This window comes from Rhodamnia argentea, chromosome 6 (assembly GCF_020921035.1).
Source record: "Rhodamnia argentea isolate NSW1041297 chromosome 6, ASM2092103v1, whole genome shotgun sequence".
NCBI classification, from domain to species: domain Eukaryota; kingdom Viridiplantae; phylum Streptophyta; class Magnoliopsida; order Myrtales; family Myrtaceae; genus Rhodamnia; species Rhodamnia argentea.
Genome location: NC_063155.1, coordinates 13,445,694 through 13,470,331, shown reverse-complemented (window position 1 = coordinate 13,470,331; position 24,638 = coordinate 13,445,694). Strand labels below are relative to the sequence as shown.

Sequence of the window (24,638 nt, the reverse complement as noted above, 5' to 3'; positions counted from 1 at the left end):
GATGGAGGAATATCGCAAGAACAGTAGTCAGGTAAAAATGTCAATTATTCATATCTAAGATATTTTGGTTGTATTGCATATGCTTTGATTGATAGAGAGGATAGGAAGAAGCTTGATGCTAAGTCTCAAAAGTACGTCTTTATTGGATATGGCGATGATGAATTGGATATAAGCTTTGGGATTATGAGAATAATAAAGTCATTTGTAATCGGAATGTGGTGTTCCCTGAAGAAAAGATGTACAAAGATCGTCAGGCAGAGCATGAGACGGTAGTAAAACTAGAATATGTTGAACTGGGCACAATTCCCGTGAAGATGATTCCAGCATATCGTAGTGCACATAAAGGGGAGCTTCAAGATTAATATATTATCAATGGACAAGTAGTTCAAGAGGAATGTGTGTTCCAAAACAAACTAACGACCTTGAAGTATCTATTTTGAGGAGATCTACACGTGTGAGAAAGCCAAAGGTAATTTTTGATCCATCAACTAATACTATTCCGATCCTTGTCTTATATACATATTCGGGAGAGCTAGAGACTTATGATGAGGCAAAGAAAGACACATTTCATATGTAGTGGGAGCATGCTATGAAAGACGAGATGAGCTCGTTACTTCAGAACAAAACTTGGGAGTTGACCAAGTTGCGTGCTGGTAAAAAAGCTTTGTTAAACAATTGGGTGTACATGATAAAAAATGAAGCTGATGGTAGTATTAGATACAAGGCGAGACTTGTAGTAAAGGGACTTTCTAAAAAAGAAGGGATCGATTACTTCGAGATATTTTCACCAATAGTGAAGATGACATCAATCCGAGTTTTTCTGAGTATAGTTGCAATGGAGGATCTTCGCATTGAGCAGTTAGATGTAAAAATAGCGTTTTTGGATGGTGATCTAGATGAAGAGTTATATATAGCGTAACTTGAAAGTTTTGAGGTTAAAGGTAAAGAACACATGGTGTGTCGCTTGAAAAAAAAGCTTGTATGGCTTGAAGCAAGCCCCGCGACAATGGTACTTAAAGTTTGATGGTTTTATGGAAGAAAAATGATTTGCACACTATGAGGCTAATCATTGTGTTTATTTTCAAAAGTATAGCGATGGTAATAATGTATATCTCTCTTTATATGTTGATGACATGCTAGTGGTTAGTTCTAATATGAAGAGAATTGCAGAAGCAAAAAAGATTTTAGCATCGCAGTTTGCTATGAAAGACTTGGGAGAGGCCAATATGATTTTAGGCATGAAAATAATCAGGTATAGGAAAAATAAGAAATTATGATTATCGTAGGAAGACTATGTGAACAAGGTATTGGAGAGATTTAAAATGGATAAACCAAAGCCGGTTGCAACTCCTCTAGCGAGTTACTTTAAACTTTTTAAGGATATGTGTCCGAGTACTTAAGCTTTAAACGATGAGATGGCATTAGTTCCATACGCATCGGTAGTGGGAAGTTTGATATATGCATGGTGAGTACGAGATCGGACATTGCACAAGCAGTAGGAGTTTTAAGTCAATAATTTCAGAACCAGGGCAAAGAGCATTGGCATGCAATAAAATGGATATTGAGATATCTAGGAAGTACATCAAATTACTCTTTTTGTTATGGAGATACATCTCTAGAATTGCGGGGTTATGTGGATGCGGATCACTCGAGTGATCGAGATAGTAGTGAGAGCACCGCTAGATATGTCTTTATAGTAACAGGTACAACAATAAGTTGGGTATCTCAACTATAGAAAGTAGTGGCTCTATCGACGACATAAGCACGGTACGTGGTGAGCACATTAAGGAGTGATAGTTAAAGTGCAGTGCACTTAGCAAAGAATGCAGCTTATTACTCAAGGACTAGAAATATCAAGAAGTGTTATCACTTCATCAAGTCAGCATTGAAAGATAACGAGTTAAAGAATCCAAATGACATGTTTACCAAGGTAGTAGACAAATAGAAGCATACTTTCTGTACTACTACTATTGGAATTACTCCATGTTAATTGATGAGGAGTATTACAGAGGCACAAGTTTCAGTTACTAGCTTTTGAAGAGGATGATGGATGCAAAGCTGCTTGGTATATCAGATATATTTGTCTTCAAGTGGGAGATTGTTGGCGTGTGAAGCCAAAATATTTCATTAAGGGGTTTTTTTTGTCTTTTGTTCTTTTTTGCTTCTAGGTTAAAAGTTATACCTCTTATATGAGCGATGTAAAGGTATTAGCCGTCATAGGAGTAAAAAAAAAAAAAGTAGAGAAGCACAAAGTAACAAATAGTGAAAACAAGAAAAAGAGAGGTCGTGACGACATTCTTGAGTGTACTCGATTTCTTTTTGCTCCGATCTTGTGAGAATATCATCGCTTGTATTCCGATTTTTCTCGAAGACTAGTGGATTCGCAAAGTACCTCTGTGCGGAAACGTAACCCAAGTTTAAGTGACCTTCGATAACAAATTTTCTGGTGTGTCTTTCGGATTCAATTCTTTTATTATTATATTCTGCTAGTGTGGATTGTTTGCTTGGGTTATTTTTCTAGAATTTGTGCATGATTCCTAACAACCTTTACCTTTCTTTGGCAAGTTGCTGTAAGTTACAGAAGAAGAAGCAGTATGCCTAGAAATCAATAAACCTATTCAAGTTCCCCCAAAAAGAGATCAAAACTGGAGAATTTATTTGCAAGCTCGACCGATAGCTTTGCAAAAAGGAGAGAGTACGGTCCTTGGGTTGGTGTGACCTGAGTAGCCAAAGTAAAGCTCTTGTGTGTATTGTGTCTGCAAGAGGATGAATGAATTAGATCAAGGTCTAGATAAGAAATATGACCTTGATAGAGGTTGTCCATTTGGAGATTTGTAGTTAGATTACTTGTTGGTATTAGCTGCCATCCAGTTTTTGAATTTCGTTATTCAAAAAGACAAGCTGATGGTTGTGAACCACATCCTGTGGGAAGGGTAATGTTTTTCATCTAGCCATGCCTTTTGTTGGAGGGTTATAGGTTATGGACATCATCAAGTTAGGATTTGGGGCACAATTACAATGAAGTAAAGCGCAAAAGCAAGAAAGAGATACAATATTTTATCCCGATTCACTCTTAAACTAGGGTTATGTCCAATGGAAGATTTCACTATAATTAGTATATCGCACCTTTTATTACATGACTTAATTACAAGCAAAACAGCGAATATATATATACATGTATGTATTAAACTATACATGAGCTTAAGCCTAAACTACCAATGAAAAAATATGGGCTCAAACTATAGAATCCCTTTCGAGGGCGTTGCCCCCGCGACCCTAGTCGGGGCGGCCTCTTGCCTGCTCCCCGTGATATATATATATATATATATATATATATAGTATTATCAATGAGGAGTGTAAACCATGCCCCAACACACCCATACGCATAAAGGCATGGCTGGAGAGAGTTATCTTCAACAAAAACATGCCATTGTTCACACTGCATAAGAACTTATTTGGTTGCACAAGCTGTTACAGGAGATGTGGATCTCTAGCTAGCATTATTGCCAAGGCTCATAATGATGTTTTTTCACCAACTAAGGGTGCGTCCAGTTGGGGAAAACTTAATGATAAAGAAAAATGCTTTGCGGAAAATCATTTTCCGAGAAAGTAGTTAGATTTTCTATATTGGGTGATATGTGAGTGAAAACCTTTTTTGGTGTTTGAATGTCATTCGGAAAGTGATTTCAATTTAATGACTAATTTTTAAATAATTTTTAATTTTTCTTTTTCTTTTTCTCCTTCTTTCTTGGCTGGCATTGACCGCTGGCAAGGACAAACTCGCATGAGGCCGGCTCGATTCAGCTCACTGTAACCTAGCGAGGTCAAGCCTTGCCAACCTTGGGCGAGCTCGTCCTCGCCCGTGGCCAATTGCTAGCCATCGACTTGTCGCTGTGGTCGGCCACCGGCCGAGGAAGAAGCAAAAAGAAAAAAAAATTAATAAAATTAACAAATCAAAATTGAAATAAAACATAAACATGAGTATATTGATATATTAAAATATTGAAAAATTCAAGAGGTGCAATTTGAAAAAATATTTTCACCTCTTTAAATTTAGGAATTTGCTTTCCTAAATTTATGCATGAATATTCCATTGTCGGAAAGTGTTTTCGGTTGACCAATCATTTTCGACAAATCAAATGGATGGAAGTTCAGAAAATTAATTTCCAAACAATATTTTCCCTCAAACAAACTCATCCTAACCAATACTTAGATCGATTGTCATTTTGTAAGCCAACACTGTCATTCCTGGTATTATTAAAGTAACGTTATTTGCTACTCCATTGATTTAACTTGCAGTCAACATTTATCTTCATCAGAGCTTTATCCACCCGGATGAGTTCGAGTCATTGAATAGTTTCCAAACACAAGTTGGCTTCATCCTTATCCTCTTTTGAGTTTGAGAATCATCAGAACCTCCATCAGATATTTTCCTCATAGAAAAGGACGCCATAAGGACCTGTTTAGTAACATTCTTATTTCTCTGATTCCTATTCTTTTATTCTAGGAAACAGAAAAAGAACAGAAATTTATTTGGTAACGTCGCTTAACTTTTTTTGTTCTCGGGAACTGAAATAGATTTGGGATATCAACAACAAGAAGAAGAAAAAAATCCCGGGAACAGAAGTAGGAAAAATCAATTTTGCTCAGAAATTGTTCCCAGGAACAAAATTATTATCAAACAAGCCCCAAGCACTATAACTTTCGTACTAAGCTCACTTTAATATGAAAATTTTTCGAGTGATTATTTGAGTGTCACTTTGGTAAAAAAAAAAAATCATTTAAGTGCCACGGGCAATTTCCCTTTTTGAAAAATCCAACGTGACTGCATGAGAATTTTGATAAGCAAAACTCGATGTTAACCCTTGTTCTTTCTCAAAATTGGCAAAATTTGGGCCAAATTAGGGTCAAGAATTTAAAGCCAACCCTAATCCATTCAGATTACTAGTTAAAATTGCAGGTGATTACCTATGGGAGAGTGAGCGAGAGGTTCAGAACTAGAGTCGAGGTCGTGGAAGAAATGGAGTTGCAAGACTTTGGAGTTGGCGAGGGAGAAGATGCGGAGAAGGAGGATGACGGGGGAGGACAAGCGTGATTTGGGTGAAAAATTTTCATCCAAATGAGGATGATCTTGAAGGACTCTTTTTTTTTTTTTTTCAAGTATAGCTCAAGGCGGTACCGAATAGGCGAATAGTCAACTTAGCTGTTTGTCGGTTATTTAATAAAGACCTAAAATTCTTACGCATTCAATGGACGATATATGCACCTAGCAACCCCATCTTTAGCGATCATCGGAAGTTTTACATAATGTCTCTCCGCTCGCCTTGTTTCAACAATTACCTTGAATTACAATGTCATCCTCAAGATCTCAAGCATGAAAAATCTGCCCGTGATTGTTAGCTTCGAGAGCAGGCCTGGGCTCGAAAATTTCATGTTGCATATCTCTTGGTGCCTCCTCCGGGCAAGTTTGCCGACCGTTTGCGTCGGGGATTGGAGTTTTGCCGAGGGGAGGGGGTGTTACTGTCATCTCAAGAAGGGGGTGGTGTTCCACCGTCCGCTTACATATCCGGATAATTTATCCATTTGTTGTGTCTCGTCATTGTGATTGTGAAATTTCTCGTATTGTGTTCTGCCGGTTCGCTCGATAATTTTTTTGAGAGTTTATTTATTTTATGGATTATGAATAATTTACAAAATATTATTTTATATCCCTAGAGTTAAATTTTTTTTATTCGTATCTTTTTGTAAATTATATAGACGATTATTTTTGGAAAAAAAAAAAAAATTTTTCGCGAATCAAAGCGTACCTAATGAATTTAGATTTGACAAAAGTGGGGGTAGTACAAGGATAAACGAAAACCGTCGCGCATTAAAAGATGACGTAACGCATTTCCCGTGGTGACGTCATGCGCAGGAGCGGAGATGGATAATCAGCCTATCCTCGACGCGGTGCTTCCTTCGTTGAGCCTGCTCTGAGCTTCAGCTTCAGCTCCAAGGAGGTCCGTCCCCCACCCCCCCCTCTTTCTCTCTCTCTTAGATCTGAGCACGCTTTCCTTCTTCGTGTAGCCCTAGAGCTTGCACCATCGTCGATCCGATCGGATCCAGAAACCGATCGTCCTTTCCGTTTCTGTGCGCCGACGTCTCCGTGCCGAAATCGAAGTGTGGTTTGATTTGTTGCTCTGACATTTGCTTGCTGATGATCGCGCGATGCTCTCTGCTCTGAGCTCCTTCTTGTTTTGAGTTGGGAATTAAGAGAAATGGCGGTTTTCTTTCAGGGACCGGGAATCCTGACGGTTTGAACCGCGGCGATAAATAGTCTGAGAGGCGGTGGTTGCTTCCTCGCGAGCAATGAATACCAGAAGGTTGGTGTTTGCTATTTTGATTCGCTATCTGCTGCTGATCACGCCCCCTCCCCCAAATCGCCATGCGCAGCCTTTAATAGCTTGAATAAACCAGTTTTGATTGGTTTTCCACGTGGCGAATTGGAGTTTCGTGGATTCACTAGCTTGTTGATGTTGAGATGGTACTTCAAATAAAGTACTGTTGCTTGCTTTGTCTCGTGCTACCATCAGTTGTTAGGGCAAATGTTCAGACGGGTTTTACTTGATGTCAATGCTTGTCATTGTCTGGCTGATCTGAGGTAAAAGCCAAAATTTTGAGTGGTTCTTGAGACATTGGTTTCTTAGGCATAATTCGTGGTTGGATTTTCGAGGCAAGTACATTCGATAGCTCAGTCAGTGTAGTGGATTGATGTTAACCCAGATTCCCGCAAGCAGGATCATCCAAAAAATTGATGACTTGAATCTTAGTGGCAGGCCAATCAAATAATACTCCGGATGACAACATAGAAACTAAGTGTAGACAATAGTAGTTGGTATAAGAGTGTAAATACGTTTCACTGTTTGCGAGTTTGGAACTCGCAGTGATTCGAAATTTGGGTGAGTTCAGTTCAAGCAGGTGGAGTGAGTTGCATGTAAGCTTGAAATACTTTTGCCTCAGGAATTTTTTTGGAGTCATTTGAGGGTCTTGCAAATATCCTAGTCCTTAGACATGAAATGATTCTTTTTTGCTGGTGACTGCTTTTCATTGAATCCCCATTGGGGTGAACTTTGTCAAAGTGCCTACTTTCTCCCAGGAGAGCCACCTTTCATGGGGCACATAACATCTCAAGCAAGGCTATTCGAATTGCTTGCTGTTTTTCAAGTGATCAGGGTATTGCCAGTAATTGGGTGGTGATATTGGAGCTCAGAATCATTATATTGTACAAGCTACTAGAGATTTCCCCTAACGTTGTGAAGTTGTATGAAATTGTAACAGGCACTATAAACCAAAACATTTATATAAACTAAGTAAATGTTATAGGTAAAAACACACACACACACTCATTGGAGAGACAAGCCAGGTAAGCTTAATAGTCCATACTAATGACACTAAAAGTTCACAAGGAAAAGCACTTTTTCATCATTGCAGCTGCTCCTCCTTGTTACCCTTATCATAAAGGACTCTGAAGGAGAAGCGTTTTGTTTGTTGCGACATTGATTTGTTTGTATATGAAAGCCTAAATCTGGATTCATCTCCTTTAGTTAGGATAAATGCAACACAAAACTTATTTACTTTAGTCTTTTGATTTTCTTTTCTGAATCAATTGTGAACTCAACTTATTTAGTTCAATATTTTACTCTTTTCGGGACTCACGCCATAAAGTGGACAAAGATGAAAGTTAGTATGACTTTGCAATTTTGTTCAATTTTTACCATTTTTACAATCTTGAATGCAGTCCTGCCACAATCTTGTTTAATGATAATTTTGGAAACAATTGAGATCTTAAAGTTGATATAGGATCGTAAGATTGTACCATGGCATTGTCAAAACCATGATTCTAACAAAAGTACTCCATAGACTTCTCTTTTACAAGCTACCGTAGAATTTCGCGATTATTTATAGTTGTTAATTATTTTTTTGGACCATAGGAGATCTAACGAATGGGAAAATATTGGTAAATAAATGATTGTAACAAGCAAGAGTAAGAATTTCTTGGCGTGTTTTATTTCTTGGTATATGCTTTTCTAGGTGATATAGTGTTGGTAGATGAACTACAAGCAAAGAGTAAATGATGAACTCAGAACTTTGGAGGGAAATGTTGGGATTCAAGGATTTTTGTCTAAATTTGTCAAAGCTAGAATACTAGGAGTGTGAATTCAGCAAGAGTAGAAGTTCAGACAACACTTGATAAGCATCGGAGATTAGAATTCCGAAAGAGCGAACATTCTAAACATCTAGAATATATTTGGCGAGAGATGGATATCCTTTGCCATAGAGTACAAGTAGGATGGATGAAGCGGGGAAAAGTGTTTGGTGTTTTGTGCGACTGTCGAATAATGCTTGAAAAATTCAGTAGGATTGCAACAAAGCCAACAATGCTTCATTGCATGGGATACCAAAGTAAACACCAACATGTTCACAAAACGAGTAGCGGATATGAGAATGCCCTGGTCGATGTTTAGGCACATGAAAAGAGACAAAATTACAAATGAATCTATTGAGGAAAAGTACTTGTAACTCTATTGAGGATAAGACAAGAGAAGCTCGTTTGAGATAATTTGGTCTTGTATAATGTAGACATGCGGTGCTCCAGCAAGGAGATATGTGGTTAATGGATGGAGACTTGGAAGGGCAGATGAAGCCCTAAAAATATGTGAAGGAGACTATAAGAAAAGTACAAGGCACTTGGTGCTTGTAAAAGACCGAACACAAGGCAATGGCGACAAAAGATTCATATTGTGGGGCCACTTAGTGGGCTGATAATTTTTGGTTGTTGTCGTTGCTGCTGCTGCTTCTGCTTCTGCTATGGGAAGAGAGGGCGGATGATTTATAATGTTTTTAAATATTAGGTTGCCAATGTGAAAATGAATCTTTGTAAAAAAAGGTATTTTCAACTTTTTCTAGAATTTTTGTGTTGGATTACATTCCTCTGGCATATGAATAGAATGAATCCAGTTGAAAGGTGAAATTGTCAATTGCATTCCTGCCATGAACAGAGAAAAGGATGAATGTTCATCCTGATTGGATTGCATGAATAATTGGTGCTAAGTTATTGTAAAAGGTCTAAACTCTTGATTCTCTGTCCATGCACTGCAAAGATAATTCTGGGAGATGTACACTGTTGATTAATATGAAGCTCCTCAAGGCACAATATACTTGCCCATTTGGTCACTGTCCTTGTTTCGTTTTTGCACAGAAGTGTTGCTGATACAGTTTCCTTGGTAAATTTGCGATTTCTAATATCTATTAGGAAGTTATGATGTTTACCGTTTCTCGAAATCATGTCTGCTTGCTTTGACACCTTATCAGACGTTTCCATCTGTATGATGCTTTCAGTGTAATTCTTTATTTATTTAGTGTGCGAACTGGTTCAGTTAATTTATGGTTTAACTTGACCTCTATGATATCAAGCCTCACCGTTTGTTGTTCTTCGGCTCATAACGACTTGCTGAACTTGCTGTGTTGAATAATACGTCTGCCTGTAGGGACGTCCGTGGCAATAGAGCTGCTCTCTTTGATGGGATTGAAGAAGGTGGAATTAGGGCATCATCTTCTTACTCTTCTCATGAGATTGATGAGCATGAGAATGAAAGAGCAATGGATGGCTTGCAGGATAGAGTCATTCTGCTGAAGAGAGTGAGTGCTTGGAAGTGATATTCTCTTGTTGCATGATCTTTTAATATGCATTAAACTGCTCAATGCCATATGAAGCTTCCTCTTTAGTCATGCGATTTACACTTTTTGTTTTACCGGTGAAGTATTAATGGGGACGAACCCCCTTGTACGTAGACACTTGAAATCTGAATATGTCTAGCTTCCTATCTACCCTCTTTCCTTTGGGCAAAAATTGTGTGTGAGTGTGGGAGTTGGCTGAGTTGGGAAGGAATTCCTAAGGCACGATAATGAAAAGATGGATTTCACTAGCAATATGGGGATGGAATACATATAGCGGTTATCCTTTTCGTCGTGTCGTCTGAGATGCAGCACTGTCCTTTATATTGTCTGAAGCGTGTCTTATTGTGAATTTATCTTCCAATTCAGAGAGGAAATGAAAGTATTTTTGGACGCTCTACAGTTTCTATCATTTTTTATTTTCAACACCAGTTGTTGATTCATGTCACTTCAACAGTTATCTGGTGATATAAACGAAGAAGTGGAGACCCATAACCGCATGTTGGATCGAATGGTATGAATCAGCACCCAGAGTCCTTTCTATAGGTTCCTTGATTCACTTAATGCAGGAATTTCAATGTCTCACCAACGATCAAGTTCTTTGTGTTGGCTTTATAGTTTACTTCACTGGAATTTATATTTGTTCAGGGCAATGAGATGGATGCTTCCAGGGGAGTTCTGTCAGGAACAATGGATCGTTTTAAAATGGTAAGCTTGTTCTCACTCTCCCTATCAATGGATTTGATGCTGCAACTCCCCTTTGTAAATGGGGTAATAGTTTACTTTGGTTGGTCTCTCTGGAAAGGGCATAAAGGCCTACTCTAATTAACTGGTTTTGCATCAGGTGTTTGAGACGAAATCAAGCCGGAGAATGTTATCTCTTGTCGCATCATTCGTGGTGATTTTCCTAGTCGTGTACTATCTCACTAGGTAATGGATCACAATAGGTTGAAGGCTTAAAGCTGCTGGAGATTAAAACTGTGGGGGGTTACTGGGAGCTCCTTACTGTAAGTAAATACTGCTTGTGGCTTGTAAGTTCGTGGTCCTCTGTTTAAAGATCTCAGGATGTGTTTGAACTGTTGTCAAAGGCTTCGACCTTGAGTGGTAATAATAGTAGTATAGCACCCGCCTAACTAATCCAAACCACCTTTTCTTTCACAATCTATATAAATGAATGTCTATACATTGGTATGGATGACTTGGGGTTTGCCATTTCCTTCAAGTACATGCATCAGATTTGGCTCAAAGTGTTTCAAGTGCTTATACTCATTCCGACTGTAAATCAAAATATGGAAATGAATGACAACAGATGATTTCAAGAAAGGATTGAGTACCTCTGTAATGACTCCTGAAGGTGCTCGCCGCATGGGGAAGTTCGAATGACATCATTAGCCACTCATAAACTCCATTGGGCGGCTTGAATGATGTATTCTGTATATAAACACTTCTCGGCTTGACTCGATGATAGTCGCTTTACTCGATCAATGTTTGAAAATACCTTTGAACCAGCTTAATGTTCGAGCCTGTCTTCAAATTGTTGTACGGGAAGTAATTGAGAGTGATTTTGTGTACGGCACTAAGAATCATCCTTCTTCCGAGGAAGGCAGGACAAGCACAGGGACTTTTGCTTTCTCGCACTAATCCCGTAGCCAATTGCTCCTCGATCTGCCTTTGCATTATTCTGGTTGGCTCGATAAAGGGGCCCTCCTGCGATCAAATGATTAGCATGTTGAATGCTCCTCAAAGGCCGTAAGCCTGACTATCTCTGCGAAATCCTCCAAAGTCTGCTGAAACTTCAAAAGAACAAAATTCACGATGCTGAGATGTCACCGGTATTCCTTCTTAATCACCTAGTTTTGTACGGATTATGGTGCTTTCTCGATACAACTACCTCCAACTTTTCGAAACGGCATTCTCAGAAATTACGTTCTCCATCACAGTAATTGGCTATCAAACCTCAAAAAAGAATCTCCTTGAACTGTATGGACACCAACTTCATCTTCTGCGGCCTCGTCATCATCATTAACGCGTTCTCCTACATCATCTACTTCTTTCTCGGTTTCGGCTAGTTTCACCCTCTGTTGTGGACACGCACAAGAATTACGCCCGGTTTACCATAAGCGAAGCATCGAATCGGTGTGCTGCTGCCTGCTCTAGATTTATCCTTGCCATAAGGCAGTCAAGTCTTCCCCTTATCACTCATTTTAGCATTCCAGCCTCATTTGAAGTTTGTGGCAGTACCGGGAAGTGTTTTTATTGGCCGATTGTTCTGTCTGAGAGTTCCGCGCAGCACCAAATCCACCACCGAACCTGCCATAGGTCCGGTTTCGGGCCCTGTAATGCTCAATCCAAGCATATAGACGAGGAACAAACGAACAACTTCCATCACGTCGTCCAATAAATTCATCGCTAAATTGCGAGAAGTCATCTGCTCCTTAGTCTCGCTCAAGCCAACCCTGATAGAAAGGTGGTTAACATCCAATCCATACTCCAACAACATGGAATTTTGCTTTAGTGAGCGGAATCAATACAGCTTCATGGCGGAATCAGCAGGCAAAAATTTCTTCTGGAATTTCACCCTCATATGCTTCCAAGTGCTGATTTTTGGGCTTGCCTTGTCGTGCACGTTGCTTCCCATCTTTGTTCCACCGTAGAAATGCAATGCCTTTCCATTTAAGCTTCACGAGCAGCACCTTCCACAGTTTCGCCATCCTTTTCCACTCATAAGTAATTCTCCACATTAGCTTCCCATCTTAAATGATTTTCGGCGTAGATCTTACCATGGTAATCTGCAGCTTCCACTTTCGAAATCTAGGGCGAGAATCAGTATCAGGCTGATCCTTATCTCAGCCACATTGTAGTTAAATTGCAGGAGGAAGTAAGGACAAGTGTAAAAAAAAGCGCTAAACTTATTGCATTGGTGTTAATTTAGTCGTAAACTTTTTATTTGTACCAATTTAATCCTAAACCTTTTGACCTAGAGCCAGTTCAATCCTTCCGGCTAATTTTCACCAAATATTCCTGATGTGGACACGTGGCTGCCTACATGCCATGGCCGACTAACGTGGACATTTCTAAATAGTATTGTAGTAATTAAAATATTTTATTATTATTTTTCTTTTTTTATCCTCTTTCCTCCAGTGGCCGATGGGGAATTTGGGAGGACATTTTTTTGAAGATGTTAGGAATTTGGTATTGTTGGCATGAGCTGTAATTCCCTAATTTGTAGGGATTTTATTTTTCCTTCTGAGTTGTAGAGGATTCTTTTTTCTAATTTGTAGAAGCTTGACTTGTAGAAGGAGTCCGTCTGATTGTATATCTATGGGTCTCTATATACTTGATGGAATAACAAAGAAGAAAAGAAAAGAGAGAGCGTGAGGTGTTCGACCGAGGACGTAACCATATTGCCTAATCTCGTTAAAATCGTGTGTTCTTTATGTTCTTTATTTGCTGTTCAACATGGTATCAAAGCCTAAAGTTTGCTTCCCGTGAGTACTATATACTAATCCTCGATTACGACCTCAAATTTTTTTTTTCACTTGCCTTCTTCATTGCGCCTTTGTTTCGTTCCGGTTGCCTAATGTTGTCTTCATCTTTCGCCTTGTTCTCGCGATCGACCTCGGACCCATGGCGGATGAGAATCCTACGGGAGTAGTGATTCCCCACCAAAATCAAGGGGGGAATTCGACCACGTAAGCACTTTTGGAAAATCTGACCACCAAATTGACTTAGATTCTGACTCAGAACTAGACTCCTTCTTTGGTACCAACACCGTAGAATGATTCATCTTCATCACAGATTGCGGTTAAATTGGATGGAACTAACTATGACTTATGGTCTCGGGTTGTCGAGATGTATATCACAAGCAAAGAAAAGCTAGGATACATCAATGGAGACCTCCCTCAGCCTCTACCTACAGACCCTCAATTTCAAAAGTGAAAAACTAAAGACTCAACTTTAAAAGGATGGCTAATAAACTCCATGGACGCATCTCTAATTGATAACTTTATTCGATTTCCAACTGCGAAAGTAGTTTAGGATGCAATGGCTACTACTTTTTTGGATGGGACTGATGCTTCTCGGGTTTATGATTTGAAGATGCATATGACCCGGATGAGACAGCCTAGAGGACCTATTGAAGCCCACTACAACGGCTTAACGGTTGTAGAGAGAGATCGATTTCCGTCGCCCGAATCCGATGGTATGCCTAGATGATATTGTGAGATATAATTCAACCATTTAGGAGGATCGTGTGTACATGGTTTAGATGATCGTCTGAATAAGATACGAGCTGATGTGCTATAGATGCGGCCATTCCCTATAGTTGAGTAGGCCTATGCTTGGGTTTGTAGGGAGGATATGTGACAGACAGTGATGTTGAGTAGTGGGAGTACTACCCACAGTTCTAGGGCGATGTTATCGCAATAAGACAAGCCTAGCCTAAGAAAAGTTCAAGAGCTGAATTTACATATGGCTAAACTAGGAGGTAGAGGAATCGGTACAGCCCCGAAATAGAGAACTCCTCCAAGTGGTGGCTGCTTTCATTATAGGAATGCTAAACACACTCGAGAGATGTGCTTTAATTTGCATGGGTATCTTGATTGGTGGAAGGAGCTCAAAGCTCGAAAGCAAACAGAGGGAGAAGGGAACAATGGCAAAGGGAAGGCATATCTAGTTATGGGAGAGCCTCGGTTGTCATTAGTGCCACAGCTCCAACCACAAAGTAAGATACCTACAAAGGGTGAAGGTAATTATGGTTTTGCTTTAGTTGCTTTTCTAACGAATGATTGTAGCTAGTGGGTTATTGATTCTAGGGCTACCGATCACATGACTTTTATTGCGGATGACTTTGTTAGTATTGCGGAACTTCGATGCTGTAGTATCTCGAATGCTAACGGAGCGTCGTCTCTAGTGACCGGAGCTAGAGCTGTTAACATTTCTCATTCCCTCTCACTACTGAATACACTTCTTGTCCCATCACTATTTACGAAACTGATTTCAGTTGGGTAGGTTGCAGAGGAATTAAATTGTATCGTGCTAATGTATCTGCATTTCTATCTATTTTAGGATATCTACACGAAGGAGACCATTGGGCGTGGTACTAAGAGGGGGGCTGTATTACTTGGACGACTTCGGTTACGGGAATGTTAATTAGGTCCAAGAGTCGTCTATAAGTCAGAAAACACAAATATGTCTCTGGCATAAGCGATTGGGGCATCCGTCGTTTGGTTACATGAAGAAGTTATTTCTTAATTTATTTTTGGGTTTGAGTGATTATCAGTTTGATTGTGAGACTTTCATTTTGGTGAAAAGCTATAGGGTACCTTTTCCTATCGCTTTAAATAAAAGTGCAAATCCTTTCTCTTTGATTCATTGTGGTGTGGAGTGCTTATCCTATTACTTCGTGTCCTGGTAGTCGATGGTTCCTTCTTTTTTTATGATGATTACGCTAAAATGACATTGTTATATCCGAAAGGGACTAAAGATGAAGTTGTCAATGCGTTCAGAATTTTCCATGCTATGGTGCAAACTCAATTTGGTGAAAAGGTCCAGATTCTTCGCAATAATAATGGTGGTGAGTAAATTAATTAGCATCTCAAAGAATATTTTATGCAGCATCGCTTATTGCATAAAATGTCATGCTCAGGAATGCCCCAACAAAATGGGTAGCAAAAAGGAAGAACATGCATATCCTTGAAACAACTAGTTCTTTATTATTTGAAAATAATGTCCATAACCATTTTTGGGATAATCCAAGTGACTACAAGGTCTACCTTATTAATAGAATGCCATCGAATGTGTTAAATCTTATACTCTATTGGAGGCTCTCTCCTCTCATGTAAACTTATCATCGGTTCTTACTATTTCCCCTAAGATGTTCGGCTTTGTCGCCTTTGTTTACATTCTCAAAACACAACACACAAAACTTGAACTGTGTGGTGTGTGGTGTGTGTTTTTAGGTTATGGTTCACATCGAAAAGGGTATCGGTGCTATAATCCATCTACTAAGAAGGCATATGCTACAATGGATGTGACATTCCTTACAACAGAATCTTTCTTTCGGGACACCACTTCTTTTTTCTAGGAAGAGATATAGACGGAAAAGAAAAATTGGTGGGAGACTAGTGGTGTTGTTATCACCCGGGGGGAGTACAAATCGGTAAGTGTCGGCATTACCACGGGCAGCTAGGGCGTAACTAGGCCAGAATTAATTGATGGATGTTGGACAAGAAGACCTGGAATGTGAGCAAGGTGTTTCGAAAATTTCAGAACTTATCTTGTCAAGGAGAGGTTAGGTCCTCAAGAAGCTGAATTTACAAGACTAGCTGGCTTTTCCAGAATAACTTCCCCTGTCTTTTTCAATATCCGACCCAACTCCCGAAGAAATTCCTGAGGTAACTTATCATACTACTTCTTTACATGATGCTTCTAATATTTCTGTGGGATATAAATTGCTTGCTAGGCACAATTGAGGAAAGCCCCCAAACCGATACTCACCAAACGTTGGAGGAAAAGAGAAGTCCGCTTATCGGATCACTAACTATATTTCAGTCGAAAAATTAACTGAGCCATTAAGGGCATTTGTTTTGAATGTATCATCGGTTTATACTCGAGGAGGAGTACAAGACGCCTTGAAAGATCCTAAGTGGATTCAAGCTATGAAGGAAGAGATGGAACTGTAGCAGAAAAATAATACTTGAAAGTAGGTGGAATTGCTCGAAGGAAGGAAAACAACGGGATGCAAATGGGTGTTCTCGGTCAACTATAAAGCAGAAAGGTCCATTGAAAGGTATAAGGCGAGGTTGGTAGCAAAAAGATATACAAAGATATATGGGGTGGATTTTTAGGAATTGTTTTTACTTGTTATGAAACTAAATACCATATGAGTGTTATTGTCTCTTGCAGCTAATTTAGATTAGCCATTACACCAGCTTGATGTCAAGAACGCATTTCTCCATAATGACCGAAGAGGATATCTATATGGATATCCCATCGGGTTCTGATCCTTCCTCACAACTAGGACTGGTTTGTAAGTTGGAGTGATCACCGTATGAATTGAAAAAATTTCCTCAAACTTGGTTTGGACGAGTCGGTGTGGCTATGAAAAGGTATGGATATGTTCAAAGAGATTCCGATCACACACTGTTCTTGAGGCGAAGTAGAGGTAAGATAATCGTGCTGATTATTTATGTAGATGATATGATTATCACATGAGATGATCATAAGGAAATTGAGAAATTATAGTAGAAGCTCTCCACAGAGTTTGAGATGAAAAATCTTGGTGAACTCAAGTACTTCTTGGGGATAGAAGTAGCAAGATCTAAGAGAGGTATTTTTCTATCACGTAAAGTATATTTTGGATTTATTCCCTGAAGTGGGAATGATAGATTGCAAACCCGCAAACACATCGATTGTTCGGAATCATAGAGTTGGAGAGTATTCTGATCAGGTGCATACAAATAAAGAAAGATATCAAATGTTAGTTGGCAAACTGGTTTATTTGTCATATACACGTTCTGATATTGCCTATGCAAAGAGTGTTGTAAGTCGGTTTATGCATGCTCCTAGTGAAGACCATAGGGATGGTGTAATGCGAATTCTTCAGTATTTAATGGGAGCTCCGGGGAGAGGGCTTCTGTTTCAAAAGAGTGTGCATCTTAAGATCCAAGGTTTTACTGATACAGACCGGGCGAGAATTACATCGGATAGAAGATCAACTTCGGGGTACCTTACCTTCGTGGGAGGAAATTTGGTTAATTGAAGGAGCAAAAAGCAAAGAGTAGTAGCTTTCTCAAGTGCAGAGGTTGATTTTAGAGGAATGGCTAAGGGATTGTGTGAACTCTCATGGCTGCGGAAACTTATGACAGAACTCGATTTTGCTCATATTTATGAAATGGAGTTATTTTGTGATAACAAAACAGTTATCGATATCTCTCACAATCCTGTCCAACACGATTGCATCAAATATGTTCAGGTAGATCATTACTTCATTAAGCAGAACTCGGATTCCAAGGTGATTCAATTTCCATTTGTAAAATCCGAAGACCAACTAGTAGATATCTTGACGAAGGCTGTTTCCAGCAGACTGTGCTATAGCTCGTTAGACAAGTTGGGCATGTGAGATATCTATGTGCCAACTTGAGGGGAGTATTGGCGTGAGCTGTAATCCCCTAATTTGTAGGGATTTTATTTTTCCTCATCATTTGTAGATGATTCTTTTTTCTAATTTGTAGAGGCTTGACTTGAAAAAGAAGTCTGTCTAATTGTATATATATGGGTTTGTACATACTTGATAGAATAACGAAGAAGAAAAGAAAAAAGAGAGAGAGAGTGAGGTGTTTGGTTGAAGACGTAAGCAAATTGTTGAAAATCGTTGAAATCATATGTTCTTTATGTTCTTTATCTGCTTTTCAACAAGTATCAAATGCTCTTGTTAGGGTTCTCTCTATGTCAACTTGGTATTAGAGCAAAGAAGGTCCCCACATGTGATGACACCTAAATTTTAATTTTTTATTTAATCATTTTTTGCATAAAAATTAGGAACTAACATTAGTCCCTAGAAAAAATGTTAAAATCATTTTTCATATAGTTGTTACTTAGATTAGTTTAATTTAGCATTCATCACATTGCATTTTTATTTGGACCGGCGGTGGATGACAAGTGAACGTGGACACATTTGCGGCAATATGAGTAAAACAAAATGAGAAGATAAAAGATTGCATGGAGATATTCTCGAAATTCTCACGTATCAAAACAATCGCACGGTTGCATATTTTTCGGGGATACGTAGGAGACTTTTTTTATAAGAAGGAGAAGGCTCTTCATGTTTTGGGGGGCTTGGTTAAAAATTTCTGCTCACAGAGACTAAAATTCACCGTTAGAAAAGGGAGAGAAAGAAAGAGGGTTTTCGGTTTCCACTAGCCGAGACCCTCGCGCCGGTGTCTGTTGATCCATCTGCTGCTCGGTCCTTGCCATCGTCGCCAGTCCAAGGTCCCTTTGTTGTTCGTCACACAGGTGTCGCTGTTTGGAACAAGTTTGAGCTACTGCCGGGGTCCTTCGCTTCTGCCGTTTGCGTTGGTTTTTATTGCTGTTCGAAGGGAGTCTGACATTTTTTGGCGCAAATTCCTTGCTGTCCAAGAAGTGTCACGCGTGATTTTTAAGCTGGGAATCGGGCTTTGTCACCTCGCTCGTGGATCAAACAATCCTTGGTGTTTCGATTTGACAACCTTGTCAAATTAGGTAATGAATGTTCTTAACTTGTGATATTTAGAGTTTTGTTACCGAGGGGAATGTTTGATTGATTGTTGGCTTGCCAGAAACATAAATTTTCTTGTCAAAATTCATTACTAATTATTGTTTGGATTATGAGAGAAACTTGCATAGAAAATCCTGGTTTTCCTTGTTGTTCTTGCTCAATCCGAAAATTCGCATATCGGTGATCACGTTAAAATTGCAGTTTGACTTGCGAGATGTTAACTGGATCATTGCAATTTCGAATCCGTTGATTGTCTGGACCTGTGGATGAGTACTGTTTGAATCCGTGATGAGCATCCTTATTCGAATTAGTGGATGGACGTTAGCCTTGTTCAAACTGGTGGATGAGCTGATCTTATTTGAATTTTTGGTGATTACAAGAGCCTTATCCGAATTTGCTGATAAGTGTAGTGCATACGAAGATATCTCTGAGGGATTAAGCATTGTCTTAAAAATACTTCTTTTACAAAAAAAAAAAATTCTCAAAAGATAATTGCTTGACCTTAAAGATATGACTTTTTTGACGGATAAGGTAAGATAATGTAATTTTCAAAATTCATGAATATTTTCTTGATATTTGCTTGATTGCGTTGGATGGCATATCTTGATGGGCTTGCGGATTTTTTTTTATTAAAAAAAATTAATTTGAAAATTGTGATTTGATTGAGATATTTATGGAGTCTTGGTGATAATTTGGTTAATTCGAAAAGAAAAATCTTTTCAATATATCCAATATATTGCTTAACCTTAAAGATATGACTTTTTTGACAGATAAGGTAAGATCATGTAATTTTCAAAATTCATGAATATTTTCTTGATATTTGCTTGATTGCGTTGGATGGCATATCTTGATGGGCTTGCGGATTTTTTTTTATAAAAAAAATTAATTTGAAAATTGTGATTTGATTGAGATATTTATGGAGTCTTGGTGATAATTTGGTTAATTCGAAAAGAAAAATCTTTTCAATATATCCAATATACTCAAGATATCAAAATCTTTTCAAAATGTGATCGATTGGGAAAATCTCCTAATCTGCGACCGCACATATGGGAATAAGTCTATCTATCGGGCTTTAGATGGACTTATTTCCATAGCGGGTATTTTGAATTGTAGGGTCAATCTATCGGGCTTCAGATCGAAATTCGAATCGAAACTTAGTTCGAAAGATTTAGCAGTTGTTGTCTTTTAACTAAAAGATTTGCAATTTGAATTTAATTTCATTCATGAAAACAGAAAATCACATAAAAATGCAGAAAATTTGAATTTTTTTTAAAAAAGAAATCCTCATGGCTCATCTTTAATTCCTCTCACAAAATCTCAGAAAAATAAAAAAAAGATATAACAGGATATGGTTCCTTAAAAACCACATCTCATCATCTTTAGAAAGACAAGATTTTCTGGAAATCCTATCTAATGGATTGCATCTTTGAATAAAAATCTTTTCAAATTCATCTCAATCTTTAAAAGATGTAGGGTTAGGGTTAAGAGATTTTCTTAAAATTTTTTGGGCTTAATGCAAATTAAGTCCGAAAACTTTAAGATAATCTTGAAAAAATTCACTCTCATTTTATGATTTTTTTTGTATTTTTGATATATTTTCAAAGTTATAAGCTATATATTTTTCTCTTTCTTCGATTGAAATGGAAGGTAAAGTGAATTCCATTGTATAGCCGTATGCAATGCGCAATATGTTCAATTTGGCAATTTTGGTGAATTCTAACTTTGAGTTCAAAGGTGTCATTTTTGAAAATAAGTACCGAAAGGGCGTTAATGAAATGTTAACAAAACCAAGTCCTCGAATTCTTAAAACTTTGATTTATAGAAATAAAATAGTTTTATCCTACTATTTTATTTATATTTTTAATCAACATACCTAAAATGATTAGTGGCGGCTCCATAAATTAAAATCTTTTGCCTAATAATCACTTGAACCATAAGGGAGAGTTCAAGCTAAGTTAATTAAGTTAATTAATTAATTTGGTAATCCATTAACCTAGAATTTTTGAATTTTAGATCGTAATAGCTTGGCGACACTACTGGGGATTAAAAATGCATTTTTTTTCGAAATTTAAGGAGGACAAAGGCTAGATTATTTCATGAAAAAAAAATTTCATTGGCAATCTTGGTTGAATTTTAACCTTAGGTGTCAAATGGTTTTGCAGAATGGGAGTTACAAGGGGAGGAGTCTATGGTAAACCCTTTGTTTTGTAGGCTTGGTGAATGGTTTTAATTTTTGTACTATTGGAGCGGTGATTGATTTACAATGTCGTACCTGTCCTTAGTGTAATTGCACTACACCACATCGGTTTGTGACCGAACTCGGGTCACCCAATAGTTTTAGGATGGTATTTAAGTAGTTCTTTAACCTTAGCGGTAAGATTTTGCTAAAGGTTATCTCACTAGAATCCCGAATTCTTCAAAAAATGGCTCAATGGTCGTTCTCATGCATGTGAGGCTATGATGCATGGGCGTTACCCTTGTCGACCGAACCAAGCCGGAGCGAATGGACCTGACTTGTCATGACTATGTATGTGAGGCAACGGCCAATCATGGCGAACGTGCGCTAGGCTGCGACACATCGTTCCGTTCGTCACCGCACTTTGCTAGAGGAACTAAAATTGAATCCATGACTCATGTGCATGTCTTTGTGATTGACATTTGCTCCTTGAGGGTGGTAATTTCATGAACTTTGTCTCCTGTTTTCCTTACTTTATTCTGGGTTGGTCCATGGCTTAGGTTAATTCATTTCGGCACGTGATCTATATACGAATGTGCCGCATCAATATCCGTTTTGAGCCAACTCCGAAGCTAGAGCTCAAGTAGCTATGGGGTCGGCTTGAAGCCCGAAGGTCGCAATACGTGCTCAAGCGTATTGGATTCATGTTGCCGATCCTTGACATCCATATTCATAGCGGGATCATGTAGGCACTTGCTCATTTTTGGTGCCCCGAGACGACCACATTTGTGTTAGGAGGTAAGTTTGAGCTCACACCCACTCTGGAAGAATATAGTATTGCCATTGGGAAATCAATTGAGTTGGATATAGTTAAACCACCCATTCAAGTAGATCCCGTGGTAGTGCTTGCTAAATTTTTGAGTTTAACTAAAAAAGAAGCTAAAAAAGTGCTGAAGGGTAATTGTCAAGCATGCCCATTATCTTTTCTCATTGAATGTTTTGAAAATAATTTCGACCTCATGAGATCTAGGATTTTTATCTTAGCATTTTTCGGATTTATCATTTTTCCATTCCGTCATAATGCTATTGATCTTGTGATAGCTTGGACGGTAAAACAAATTTGCAATGGAGTTAATTTTGTAAATACTATTCTTGATGAAACTTTTGTTCAATTGACACGTTTCAAGAATGAAGAAAACAAGAAAGAAAAAGATAAGACTTTTCGAGCTCCAATTGAGCTTTTACAAATCTAGTTTTTCTCACACCTTTATCAATTTGGGAAAAATATGATTGTATTTGAAATGGGCATGATTGATAACCCTATTTTAAGGTTTAAATAAATACAATTCAAACTAAGAGTTTGCACTATACACAATGGGTCCATCTATTCAAGGATCCAAACTCTAAGATTTTTCTTTGGCAAGCAGTATGGTTTCGAGTGGTTGAGGCACGGCTATGCCATAGCGGTTAGAAGCCCATACCTTTGATGGGCATTTATGGAATAACCAGCTATCAGCCTCTTTGAGTTGCACAACAATTTCGATTTCTATAGGATGTCCCACCTCCACTTGGTCCCAATGAATTACAAGTCCAGTTTGAGAAGGGCAAGAATTACAGAGCCGAGCTTAGGTGTCATTCCGAGGCTTGGTGGAGGTGTTCCAATCAGAAGCTGATTTGGCCCGCAGATGAGCCAGAAGGATGAAGAGTCACTTTGCCACGATCCGGTATATTCAATGTCATACCATCCCCGCTGAGATATTCCCGAAGATCCCAGTCATGATAGTGCTGCATACCCATCAGACCCAGGTCAAAATCAATGAAGAGAAGGCGATAAAGGTCCAGGAAAAGGCGGATGCTTTGGCTGAGGAGAATGCACGATTATGGTGCACGCTTTGAAGGCCTATTCATCTATAGATCATGTGGCCTCTAAGAAAAGAAAGACCGTTTGGTTTCATGTTTTGTTTAGGGAGTTTTTCATTTTTTTAGGATGGAATGTTAGTTTACATTTGCATTTTATATTTTTATGTTGAATTATTGAGATTTTCTTGTAATAAATGCTGTTGTTTTTGGGTGATCTATCTCGTTATGTGGAATTTTTTGAATTCCTTCGAGACGTTTCTAGTTTTGGGCCATTCAATTGGAAACATTAAGCTATAATTTGTAAAATTTTGGAATGAATCCAGGTTGTTTTCCATTTATTACCAAATTATTCAGGAGAATAAAGCAATTTGAAATTTTAGAAATTTACTGGACGAATCAGTTTTTCGGAAGAAATTTCAGAAAGAAGTATTAAATTGTATTGATTCGTACATTATTTTTTCTTTAAGCTTGTAAATTTTGGCGCTTTTTCGATTACTCTTCAAATTGATACGAATTTTCTCGTGAGGGTCGTCGAAACCGAAAATTGCTGATTTAGTCCTTTAGGTATGTTTTATTTCATTTTGGGGTCTAGAGGTTGTCATGGACCGACCCACCATCCGACTTTGGTATACTCATTATGTTATCTATCTTTTATAGGTAATTTACTACGGATCCTCCACATCCTTATAGTAGTCGATTAGGGAGGAAAAGAAGGTTGACCAATCAAGTCGAGATTGTGGCCACGAATGATGAAAAGCTGAAAGAGTACATGAATGTAGTAAATGAGCAGATCGCGGCTACGATTTCCAAGATGATGACTGATTTCATGGCCAACCAGCAGCAAATCAATATTGGCTCTCGTCTCGAGATTCCACCTTTGACCGATTAAGACCTTTACCCTAACAAAGCCTCTGCAGTGGATACCGGCCCAACCTTTCACCTGGATGAGGTTATTTTGACCGACACTATTGTATCTCCGGCGGCCCATGTTTCTCATCCACCCCCTAATGATGAGAACGCCAAGTTGCATGCAAAGCTCGACCAGACGTTGCGTGAAGTGGAGGGAACTCAAAGTGTTCCGCCCGTTGATCCGTCTATCTTTGCCTAGGTCTAAATGCCCGATAAATTCAAGATGCCGACTTTTGAGAAGTATGATGGCACCTCAAACCCAATTCAGTACATCGAGATGTACCAGGGGCTCATGAATATGTGTCTAATGAACCTCTAATGATCTAAACCTTCTAGGCAAGCATGAAGGATATTGTGATGAGGTGGTACTCTAACCACCAAATTAACCGGAAGGACTCGTGGGAAGAGGTGGCGAACCTTTTCGTCAAGCACTTTAAGTTCAATCTCGATGTCACCATTACACGGGGAAGACCCGGAGAGAGCTTAGCAGAAAAATGGCGAGACTCTAAAGGAGTATGCCACTCGTTGGAGGAACATGGTAGGACTGATTATGCCTAAACCTTCGGAGCGAGATTTGATGAAGCTATTTGTGTCAACTCTCTTGCAAGCAATCCGTTCACGCATGCTGGTTACGGCGGTCCGAACGTTTAGTGAGCTCATTTCCATGGGAGAGGAAATTGAATCTGGGCTCAAGAAGGGATGGCCTAGTGAGTCCGGTTCATC

At 38.7% G+C, this 24,638-nt stretch overlaps 1 protein-coding gene across 4 annotated transcripts; it reads left to right on the top strand.

Annotated features, from left to right (window-relative positions):
* The first annotated feature begins 5,883 nt into the window (after nt 1-5,883).
* LOC115726050 (bet1-like SNARE 1-1) lies at nt 5,884-10,847 on the top strand. 4 transcript variants are annotated; one of them, XM_048281148.1, is made up of 6 exons: nt 5,884-6,006; nt 6,267-6,362; nt 9,528-9,678; nt 10,172-10,228; nt 10,363-10,422; nt 10,559-10,847. In XM_048281148.1, exons 2-6 carry the CDS (start codon nt 6,349-6,351, stop codon nt 10,646-10,648), a joined length of 372 nt encoding a protein of 123 aa, XP_048137105.1. In that variant the 5' UTR covers nt 5,884-6,006; nt 6,267-6,348; the 3' UTR covers nt 10,649-10,847. The 4 variants fall into 4 exon arrangements, with proteins under 4 accessions (XP_048137105.1, XP_030511625.1, XP_048137104.1 ...); XM_030655765.2 differs by having other exon boundaries at nt 5,959-5,995; nt 6,244-6,362; XM_048281147.1 differs by having other exon boundaries at nt 5,967-5,995; nt 6,274-6,362.
* The last annotated feature ends 13,791 nt before the right edge of the window (nt 10,848-24,638 follow it).